General features: G+C 42.5%; 1 protein-coding gene across 1 annotated transcript in view; it reads left to right on the top strand.

The window, feature by feature from the left end:
* TFCP2 (transcription factor CP2) overlaps positions 1–11,768 on the top strand; it is a 71,865-nt gene extending 60,097 nt beyond the window's left edge. Inside the window, exons 11-15 of the mRNA XM_083169442.1 lie at positions 821–911; positions 1,653–1,762; positions 4,700–4,842; positions 8,082–8,133; positions 10,496–11,768. Of these exons, the coding sequence (XP_083025568.1) occupies positions 821–911; positions 1,653–1,762; positions 4,700–4,842; positions 8,082–8,133; positions 10,496–10,533 (434 nt within the window). The 3' untranslated portion in view covers positions 10,534–11,768. The remainder of the gene's footprint in view (positions 1–820; positions 912–1,652; positions 1,763–4,699; positions 4,843–8,081; positions 8,134–10,495) is intronic.
* The last annotated feature ends 313 nt before the right edge of the window (positions 11,769–12,081 follow it).

Raw genomic sequence — 12,081 nt, 5'->3', positions numbered from 1 at the left:
TCTGAATTCAGTATGTGGTGCAAAGTATTTCACCTAGTGGCATACACATATTGAAGGCTGAAACAGTATTCAAAACAGGCAGCCTGTCAGCATAATAACTACTGGCATAATGTCAGTTCAAATATTCTAGAGCAGTGGTTCTCAAACTCGGTCCTCAGGACCCCACACAGTTCACGTTTTCCAGGTCACCCGAAGGGTGCACTCGTTACTCATGGACACATTTTAAAAGATCCACAGGTGGCGTTAATTTTTTCACTTGATTCTGTGTGGGGTCCTGAGGACTGACTACGAGAACCTGTGTTCTAGAGTGTATTCATTCAGACCACAGCCAACAGTACTCTTAAATCCGGCAGACACCACTAGCCTTTTTTTTAAAGAACCCAATTTATTACCTATTCCAGCCCAAAGTGTGTCCAGGACAGGTAGCCACTGTCTATGCCAGTCTCTGCTCTTTCACTCAGAAGCATATTAGAGATTTACTAAACTTTAGAACAGGTGACTTCAAAAAGTTAAAACCAATAATCTTTCTGTACTTTTATTCCTTTTTTTTATTCTTTGTAAAACCTCACCAAGAACAACTAATTTTTTTTTATAAAATCCCTTATCATTTACAGTTAAATTGTGCTAGATATTACTAAAATATGGGATTTTGTTAAATAAGGAAAGTGCTCTCAGCTACCATGGGGGGGGGGGGGGGTTAGTAGTAGTAGACTGGTCCTAATAACTATAGATTTGAAACTTGCAGTCCTTCTACATATGTCACCCTGGCAGGTGTCCATCCATCAAACTAAGGCAACATGAGTTTTTCCATTTGTTTCAGGTGCAGATTTATTAAAGTTAACTAGAGATGATGTTATCCAGATCTGTGGCCCTGCTGATGGTATTCGGCTCTTCAATGCACTGAAAGGAAGGTGAGTTTCGTTTTGTGTGGCTGTCGTGTTAGAAAACTGGATTACTTCTCCTAATGGAAAGAATTATATAATTATCAATGACACAGGTGTCCTACCCTCCAATGTGTTGGTTTCTGCAGTTGCGCTCAGGAGAGCCCTCTGGCTTCGTACCTGGCCCTTGAAGCATTACATTTTTCAGGGGAGGTACTGTTTGAGCTTTAAGACCACTTTCCTTCCTTCTGCGGGATCTCCCAGGTCATGAACTTTGCCTTTCGGATCAAAGGAGCGGAAATTTAAAGTCACGGGTCAGTTTGTCACCAAATCTTGGGTTCTTCCACTAAGCGCTCCAAGTTCAGAGATGAACAAGCATGGTCGACTAGTAATCCAGAAACCAAGCCAACAGACAAGAGTACCACATGAGGGGCAAATTGAACTCCGGCCTATTTTAAATAATGCTGATGGTGATTCCTTAATCTGCCTCCCAGAATTGATGCCGCATTGAGTGAAAAGAGACCTATGGAAGGTGCAGCACTTATTGGATGTCTAGTCCAGGAGAAGGAGCCATCCATGTGTGAGCACAGCATTACGAGGTTCAGCCTCCTTCTGTAGGTGGGAAAAAAATCTAAACGTGAGAAATCATAAACTCCTTGTTTGAAATGTATTGCTTGGAGAGCTTAGGGAGAGGCATTTAACAGCATTTATTGGTTTAAGAAGTTCCTATATGAAGCAGCTGGTGATTCTTTGCTTCTCCTCGCCCTCTAGAGTGGTGCGGCCCAGGCTCACAATTTATGTTTGCCAGGAATCGCAGCAATTGCGGGAGCATCCGCAGCAGAAACATGAAAATGGAGAGCAGGGAAATGGTGCTTTTTATGGTAAGTGTCTACTTTGGTTTATTTGATGGTTCTCATTAGTATTCTTGGAGGTGCTGATTCATTTTTGAAGGTTGACAGGCCTCACCAGTTTCTACTGTATAGTTTGATTACACTATAATTGGTTGATTTTTCACAGATTATCATACACCATTTATCTGGGTATTACTCTACACCTGGAACCTGCCACCAAGTAATGAGAACAGCCAATACTACCCTATACTTTAATTGAAGATTGGTGCCCCTCTGTGTGAATTAGTTAGCAGTTAAGGTGTGTACACATTACAAGATATCATTAACTATTTTCCCCTGTACGGCCTGTACTCCTGGACCAACAATATAGTGCATATACACTGAACGACATTGTTAATGATATCATTCAGCAGCCACATAGTAAGCATAGGACTGCATATGCAGATGAAGGGGGAGGTAGTTAACGGCTTGTAGGAGCACGCATCATTAACCGTATAGTATGTTAGCTGCCTAGCGTACTTAGCTTAGTGACTCCACGGCAGCCCGGCTCTCTCCATGGCATGCCTAGAGAATGCCTCACACAGTGCCGGTAACTGCCAGGTCCCCTGCGCTGGTAGACAATGGCGGAGAGGGGATCATGCGGGCGCCGGCAAAGAGGTGCTCCATCTGACTGAGACTCAGGTGCGTCTCAGACGCTCCTACATCTCGGTATTATTGTGGCAGGGTACGGCAACCCTGCCCGTGTCCGCTTTAGGGAGAGCCTCCTTTTCAAACCCCCACTATCCACGCCAGCCTGGCAAGGGGACAAGTTACGCGTCCCCCCGACCTGTTCATACCCTCACTATTCACGTCGGCGTGGAGTTGATTTTATAAAGTGAGGCAAACGCAGTGAGCCACCGAGTCCGAAGCATGGCGAGCTGACACCGATTATTTTACATGTATTCTGCGTTCCCTTGCGGGCCTTGCTAGGGGATGCGGAATACATGTATAGTAATCGGTGTCCGGTCGCCTCGCTGCGCTCGCCAAATTTAATGAAATCAACTCCACGCCGACGTGGATAGTGGGGGTATGTACACCTTGGACCTGGCCACGCTTCGGGTTGGTGTGGATAGTGGGGGTGTTTCATGAACACATGTAGCAGGGCTGCTGACTATGCTGGACGTGGGAACACTACACTACTTCTGACAAGGACGTTGACTACGCTAGTGGGCGCCCTGCTATTACACAAGTTCTGTAGGAAGTGTTTCTTCCCTTGTGGCTGCTAGTCCAGAACACCTCCCATGTGAAGCCGCTCCATGCAGTTACCACAGCCCTATCTGACTTCTATGGGCTGCAGCCAATGCAGTGCCTAGAAGCCAGCCTGTTCTCTACCAGAGCTGCCCCTAAGCCCTGCCTCATGGTTCCACTCGTCAGTTACCAGGAGGTTAGGAATCCTGGAGGAGATCAGCCAGACGGGTAAGGAGCTGCTGCTGGTTATTTGTCTTTCACTAACCGGTCCTTGGAGTGAGAGCAAAGATAAATTCTTCAAAGACAAACTGTACGGGTTGGGATCATTTGGTCTACAACATGATGGTCGACAGTCATTAGGCCAACATGGTACTACTTTGACAGGTCATTAGTTCGGCATGGTGGTTTTCACAGTTTTTTTGACCCGAATGTCAACACAGTCGACATGGACACAGTTTAAAGTGCACCGCATCTCCTCGCTGCGCTCGCAATGCTTCGGGCGCGGGGCCTCACTACGCTCGTCACGCTATTTTATTATCCCGCTGCACCCTAGTGGATGGTGGGGCATAAAATACCACCTGTCGGCTCAAAAAAAAACAGTGAAAACCCTATGTCGACATGTCTACCTAGACCCATGTCGACCATCATGCTGTAGACCAAATGACCGCATCCCGACAGTAGGCACATTAACTGTATTAGAGCATGTGCACAATTAGCCTGTACTGAGGAAGTTGCAAAAGACTGAAGCGCTGTCTCTGGTTACTCAGAAGACTACCTAACTGGGGCAGCTGTCTCACCAAAAAAGCAATGGTAAATACTGTACACTGGGTAATGTGGGTTAGTAAATGAGATCATGCCATCAGTGTTACACAGGGGGAACATATCCTTTGTGGGTGAGAAGTAGAATTAACTTGAGAAGTGAAGGTATCCAGTGTCTAGGTCGACAATGACTAGATCGACCATGTTCATGATGACTTTTACATTGTGTCGACCTACGGTATGTCAACCATTTGTAGGTGTCGACCTAGACACTGTCTATCATCTATACCAGTGGTTCTCAACCTCGATCCTCAAGGACCCCCTACAGTGCACGTTTTCCAGGTCACCTCACAGATACACAGCTGCACTCATTACTCACTGACACATTTTCAAAGTTCCACAGCTGGAGCCAATTATTTCACCAGTGATTCTGGGTGGAGACCTGAATAATGTGCACTGTTGGGGGTCCTTGAGGGCCACTGATCTATACTATAACCGAAGTAAATCCTTTAGTTCAGATTTTTATTATGTCTGATTACACTGGACCATGCTTCGGATTCAACATGTTCAGATAACGGTTCTGTGTCGGGTTTTAAGAGGCCTACACACAGGGTGACACTGAGCAATCTGAGCAGTGTAGATCCCTCTGACACACAGGGATGTCGGCAATCTGTGCTTATCGATCTATCAGGGTCAGTGTTCTTCAGTAACTACAGTGGCCCTGACTGCCGATCTGACTAGGTTTATCCTACATATGCAGTATCGCCGAGCGGGGCCACACATAACTATGGCCCCTACACACGCAGCGATGTGGGTCATTTTCTAAGCGATGTAGTCACATCGCTTAGAAAATGGGCTGATATCGCCCCGTGTGTAGGCCCCATTAGATGATGGAGCATTACAGCACATACTAGTTTACTTTGAGATTACCGTGGGTTTCTCACAAATGTGCCTTTTTATAGCATCTTTTCTTTTCTACAGTGTATCATGCCATCTACCTGGAGGACCTCACCTCTATGGAATTAACAGAAAAGATTGCCCAGCTTTTCAATATTTCTCCTCATCAGATTAACCAGATTTACAAGCAGGGACCTACAGGCATTCATGTACTGATCAGTGATGAGGTAATTCATGGACATCTACAGCAATGCTTTGATCATGCTCCCTGATGGCGAAATGTACCATAATCCTCCAAGTGTCTGATGGACGGGATAGCTGTGACTGAACTAGGAATGACTGATAAGGATATAGGGTCGCAAATCTCATTTGTAGACGTTTTTGTATGTTAACAGTTTTGGTCTATTTTCCAAATAATCTATTTAGAAAATATATAAAAGCTTTAAATAAAGATTACCTTCTGCTAGTCCAACAATTGTTTTGTTGTCACCATGTGGTCTAATACTGCAAAACTGTGATTTGGCAGCTACATCTTTAGGTGTTTGGGAGATATTTGCATATAGATGAACTTATATATATCTTTTTTTAAAATAGCAGTTACTTACAAAACCATGCCTCCCGCACTGCCACCAAACTCAGGTGACAATACATTCTGCCGGGTCGGGTGACTTTTTTCACCTTGACAAAGGGGCACATAAACCTCAAATAGTTTATTTTCCACAATAAAGGTGCATACACACAGTGAGATTTCACTTTCTATTAGACCACTATTAGATCTGTGTCTGGATCTGGGATGGTTACAGTGTTCACATTCGATTTGACTATGTAGTACAGATCTGTACTATATAGTCTTGCCTGCCAAGACTATTTATCTATTCGATGTATACTACACGTGAGCCTGCATTGGGATAGAATCTTCATTGAGTGTAGGAAAACCATTCCGTGTCCATTCGATTTTGTATTTGATTTTGCTTCTATAAGCAAAATTGAATAGATGAGTGCATATCTCACAGTGTGTACGCTCTGTAAGAATCTGTTGAAAATTTCCAAATACAGAAAATGTTTCCTAAACCACTGATTAACATAATACTGTATCATAAAGCCACAATAATCAGTTATTGGCTCTGCCAGCAATTTCTAGGAGAAAAGTGTCCAGTTCTTTTTTTTGTATCTTATTGTATATCAACTGGAAGAAGTAATTGCTTGATTATGGCCCTTTCAAGAGTCTGGAGTTTTAACATTGCCCAATGTGTTATTTAGCACTCCAGAGCTAGTGAGGTGAAGACATAGAAAAGTTGTACGACAGCCTTTTCATCTCTACCTGTCTGACACCAGCAGTTTTCCTGATGTAGAATAAAGGTCACACAAATGCTTACCACTGCTTGATAGCTGTAAAATCTGCAATTTATTTGCTGGGTCATCTGGTGTATGTGGTTCTCCACTACTTTACTACCCTAAAATGGTGCTGGTGAGGATTTTTTTTCTGTACTATATTAGTTATTCGATAATTATATCAATATTCGATTATCAGCTGTGAATGGCGTTCTCATTTATTAGTGAATGTCCATTTCATATCACACTTTAACCCCTTCCCTGGCATTCCCGAGAATTTTACGGGCTATGCTTCTGTGCCCAGACTGGCAAACCCGGAAAAAAATTTCGGGATTGCAGCTGTCTCCACTGCTTTGCTCTGGGCAGCGCCCCTGAGTTGATCGCCAAACTCGACATCAGCGCTGCTCGTCCGTGCCATGCCCCTCTGCTGTGTGCAACGTGACCTTGTAAAGTCACACCGCACACAGCCAGGTTCCTGAGGACAGGGCAGCGGCACAACGGTGCTGCCCGGCCCTGGGAGAGACAGTGGTGGGTTGTTTTTTTAGGGAGTGCTCCCCCTGAAAAACTCGCCCAGTGGGGAGCGCTAACTAATGAAAAAAAACACCACTGAAGGGGTTTGTGCTTAGTTGTGCAGCATTTTTGGCCATGTTAAACTGTTCCTGCTTTTTTTCTTCCATTACCTTTCACAGCTGTGTATTGTGCAGCGTTCCTGCTGACTGGGTACTTGGTTGGAAAATTCCACTGCTGAATGTATTGTGACTGTTACTTTAGGGACTGCATGTTAGGAAATGGCAATGTGACTAGCACTAAGGGAAGTAAGCAAGCTCCTGTATGGGAAGGTCTTACATTTTATTTTAACTGAATTGCCACATACAATAGAAGCAATGATTGTGACAACCTCTCACCAAAAAATAATTACACCTCTTTCACACCGCACAAATAACCTGGGTTGTTGATGGGTCGACCTGGGTCTCTGTGCTGTGTGAAGGGGTCTTTTGGGGAGAAAAAAAAAATCTGGGCACAGTAACCTAGAATTCTCACCCGAGTTGCTGGGCATTGTAAATGGGTAACCCGACTCCAGCATCCCGGGTCCTGTTCACACTAAAGGGAGGAGGCTACGTCCGCACCAAGCACTGCCTCCCAATAACGCATTGCTCAGCCCCTTTATGACGTCAGTGACCCAGCTTATTATTCAATAATAAACACAATTCCCATACTGTACGATACATGAAAAAATATTTAGCCGTAATAAAATAGCAGACTTCTAAAAACATAGATACAAAACTATGGACATTTCTGAGCCATCTCGTCTCTATATCCTGCAGATAAAAAAAAAAAGGCATTGATGTATACCAGCCATTTAGTCATAAGTTTCGCTCTGGCCATTTAAATACATTAGGTTTCATTCAGGGGAAGTCATGTGGATGATACTGGGGGTATGTTGAATAAAGTTTTCTAAAATTGACAATCAGATTCTTTGTACTTTCTAGGATGCAGCAGAGGAATGATAGCTAGAATCTGGTGGCTGTTGGCAACACAAGCATTTATATAAGCTCTAGTAAATGTGTTTAATTACATTGAAAACAAAAGATTGGCCGAATTGAAGGCCCATGCACAAGGGGCGATTTCAGGTTACAGTGTAAATAGTAGACAATGTCTAGGTCTCCATACCCAATACTCCGAGTGTATGCCCCTTGGCAAAGGTGAATACTTTTATCTCCTTCTTAAGGTGCCCATACACTTGTCCGATTTGGGCCAATTTCACCCAATTCCAACTGGCCTAAATCGGATGTGTCTGACATCAGATCAGAAGTACCATGCGCATCGGAGACGGAGGACGGACGGGCTGATAAATCGTATGTGCAGCCCTAAGTAGCACATTGCAATGTATCGGATCTGATCACTGAGCGGGGAAGAGGCGCTTTCCCCACTCTGCAGCGGGCAGAGGTAAAAATCACATGTACAAATTGTCAGGTCGTATATGTGTGCCGCTGGGGAGCTCAGGGAAAATTTGGTCCAGACAAGTATATAGGAACTTTTATGTTGATTTATGGATTGATGTCAAATGATTTTGTTCCATGTTGAGAGAGATGGTGTCTAATAATAACTAATAATACTTATTCTGTTTCCTTAGATGATACAAAATTTTCAGGACGAATCATGTTTTGTGCTGGATACAATGAAAGGTAGGGAACAGACTCTAATCAGAACGGTTTTGGAATGTTTTTCTTTTTTGGGGGGTTGTATTTTTTTATTTATCAGAACTAGTTTACTTTTGGGCTGAGAATATGTTCTGGGTGGCAGCAACTTTATATATTGTTTTGGAATTTATTATCAAATGAACAGCCAAATGCCACAACTTTTGAATAAACAAATACATACAGTGAATGGAAGGACCATCCTATAGTTCCATTGTTCAATAAAAAAAAAAAAAAAGATTCTAACTGAAGAATTTATTTTACAAATACTCCCATCTGAGTACATACTGAGTGAAAATTGGCAACATAACAATACATGTTGGCTTCCTTGCTCTTGGCAAATGTGCATCACTCTGTTAGTAAAGGTATTTAATACATGGAATTCTGTAGCACTTTGTGGTCATTGTAATTATGCATTCCAGCTTCTGTACGTGATCCTAAAGCTGGCTACTCCGTAGCAGCTAGAGCTGACACACTTTTATGTTTATAACGGCCCTTTATTAGGAGCTGGACAGTTAGTCCACAATAACGCTTACTACACAGTGCAAGGATAGTGTTATTTAGGAAGTCCTTTTACCTTTACCTATATTTTATAGGATGTCACACCAATCTTTCAACCCTTATGTAAAAGCCATATGTTCAGTGAAAACTAAAGCATTCTCTAGCTGCCGTAACCAGCATTCTCTAGCTGCCGTAACCAGCTTACACACTGCAGTCAATGGGGAATGCAAATTTCAGTCACATTTAAGCATTTCAAAGGACATTGGCTGTGGTAATACGTCATGGACATTTTGTTGAAACAAAACAAATGTGGGAAAACACCTTGTGTACAACATTTTGGGGAAAGATTGATTGTAGGAATATTGCCCGCAATGATTGAGCAGCCCAGCGGTAACCACCAAACCTGTGGCTGCAAACAGCCAAGACTGAAACCCCTCCATCGCTGTGGCCAGCAGTGATCGGGCCGCTCATCTTCATCTCCTCCTGCTGGCATGCGTGAAATGAACAGATAGCACTTAGTGCTCTCCTAGTGTAATAAGGAAGAATGAGTATGCATAAAGACAATGGGCAGTATTCAATGAGACTGATTCGCTGCTTTTCACAGCGAATGTGTCCTATTTTTGTGCTCCCATATTTTTTGCCCTATTCAACCCTATTGAGTGTTGAAAAGTCATTCACCCTATTCAACACTCAAAACTCGCCAACGGCGAACAGTGAATGACGGGCAATTCGTCGTCTGTTAGTCGCCGCAATTCGCTGTGGTTTTCCAATGGGGTTTTCACTGTGATTCGCCGTGAGTGTATTCAATGTTAGGATGGCGAATTGCTTTCAGCGTGATTTCCGCTGTGCTTCACCATGTAGCAATCGCCATCTTTTTAAGGTGAACTGGAATGTACTCTTTTAAAATATATAGGTTTTTTCTTTTTTAAATTTGGTGTAAAAAAATCAGTATTTTTTTCGGTTAAGGGGGCATGCTATTTTTATTCATGTGCAAATTAATATAATATAAAAAATGTTAAAAAATTTTTTTATTTATTCTTTACACATAATGGCCAGCAGGGGGCCGAGAGCCGCTCATTATATATTCACTGCTCCCACTCATTACATATGCACGAGTGGTATCAGTGCAGTGTGTCCTGCCAGCTTTCCCTGGGGGCAGCTTGTGTTGCCTGTGTCCCGGGTATCTATGAGAAGTCCTGCGCCGTATCACTCTGTGCTGACCCTTTTTTGGTTTTAGGGGTGTCTTTTTCGGGACTCCCCCTTCCATAGGTTTCTCACCTGGAACCTATGGCTAGCCACCAGATCTTTGGGGATTTGAAAAAAATGGGAAAAGGAAAGGATAAAAGATGGTTGCTAATAGCAATGTCCGTGAATCCAATACCATCTCTGGCTTTGACAAACAACTGACAGTGGTCTTAAAAGGGATGGCTTTTACTTACGAGCAGGCTGCTCGGTACCCCCACAACCTCGTGATAACACCAGTGGGAGTTTGTGCTCTCCCCTTCGAGCGGCAATACGTGGCTCCGAGGGAAACAAAGAGGGCTGGTGATAAAGTACCAGGCACTTTATCACTTCTCCTTCCTTCTCACTGCTTCATACATCTACCCCTGAGTTTGGGAACCCCTGGTCTACTGTAATCTACCTGCTGACAGTGCAAAGGTGACGGATGGGTTTTCTGTAATCTACCTGGACACTGTGCATAGGTAATTAGTCTACTGTAAACCTACTTTAGCACGGTACATAGGCAAGGGTGTAATGCTGAGTAATATCTTCTATTATGTGCAGAAGTATATGATAGAAAGACTACTGAAGTTTACCTTCTTTAACTATGATTTATTTTGTCTTTCAGCTGAAGGCAACGACAGTTACCACATCATCTTAAAATAAGGTGCCATAGCTGATACACCTTGTCCCCGCATCACTGAAGTCACCGATCCAGGCTCTCCAGTAGGCAGACTTGCAAGACTTGAACGCACTAGAGACCACTGAATCTACAAGCGTGTTGCCACTTTATTGGCAACCCTTTTTTTTTTTTCCCTCCTGTTGAGAGAGATGGGCTGATCCTGTTTGTGCAGACTGAAACATGCATTCAGTTAAACAAGCTAATAAGTTTATCACAGCGATGAAGCCTAGTGGTAATATCTCGACAATGGCGTATTGATCTGATTTTATGTCTGCGCAAGGGCGAGCAGCTGCAGATATTTTAAAATGATATGAACTTGGATTATGTAAAACTGGTCAGAGTAATATGTTACTTTGGCTTCTACATTCACTGTCCACTTCCTTTTTTATACTTAAAACAAAGAAAGGAAAAAAAGAAAATGTAATAAACATGAAGCTGTTCTCACCGGCTGCTGAAAGAAGTGGATGCAATATTCTTGAAGCGTATATTTGTATGTTGTGGATCACCCTGACAAATCTGTGCTGTCTGAAAGGGAGGGGGGGTAGAATTTTTTTTTTTTTTTTTTTTTATGTAGCATGTGTCTTTTTTTTTATTTTCTTTTTTTGTATGATGCTTTTTGTAACACCAGCCATCTTCCCCCAGCTATCCCTGTTCTCAAGATTTTTACTTGCCTTTATACGTATATTTTTTTAATGGACTGCCACCGGTGATGATACTTCTTATATCTATCTGACTGTTGGACAGGTAACATTCATGTTACTGATCGGATTACTTGTTTTTCAATGCTGTATTCATCTGTGATCTTGGCAATTTGCATTTTTTTAACCCGACTCCCCCTTTATCTGTAAACATAAATATATAGGTTCCTGCATGCAATAACTGGCAGGAAATGAGGAGGCTTGTGGTTGAGTCAAAGCGTGGCCAAGCCCGGACACAAAGCGAGCTTTCAAATTCAACTAAAAGAACGACTTTTCAAAAACAATTTCTGCTATATTGCTGGATCACTGATTTGTGTATTTTTGTAACTTTTTTTTGTCTTTTTAGTTTTTATTTTTACCTTTTTGTTTTGCTCCAATTCGTTATTGTTGCATTTAATATCCAAGAGATTTGCAAGGCGTTGCTATTCTATACTGATAGAGGCATCTGTGGCATTCTGCAAGTCTTGTTGGATGGTGCGCATACCTCCTGATAATAAAACAAAACACTGCTGCCATTTCAAGGATTCTGGGATCACGCTGTGTTATAAAAGGCGTCATTTCTTTCTTTCTATTTAAACTCAAACGGGCTAATCCAGTGAGAAAATATTGATCTTCATTTATTTTAACCAGTTATTGCAGAGCCTTTATACAAAAAGCTCTCTGTATTGAATGATCCACATTATAATCATGGATAATTCTGCAAAGGGCCCTAGAAAGATCACTGACTGACCATGCTCGATATGCAGATGTCATATGGTTGCACCTTTGCTTGCAAAAAGGATAAGAAGCGCTCTATTAACTTTCACATTTAGAATAATATATTTCACATTAAAG

The sequence above is a fragment of the Crinia signifera genome, chromosome 2 (assembly GCF_055691185.1).
Source record: "Crinia signifera chromosome 2, ASM5569118v1, whole genome shotgun sequence".
In the NCBI taxonomy this organism is placed as follows: Eukaryota; Metazoa; Chordata; class Amphibia; order Anura; family Myobatrachidae; genus Crinia; species Crinia signifera.
Note: the sequence above shows the minus strand (reverse complement) of the source record. Positions and strands in the feature narration are given on the sequence as shown.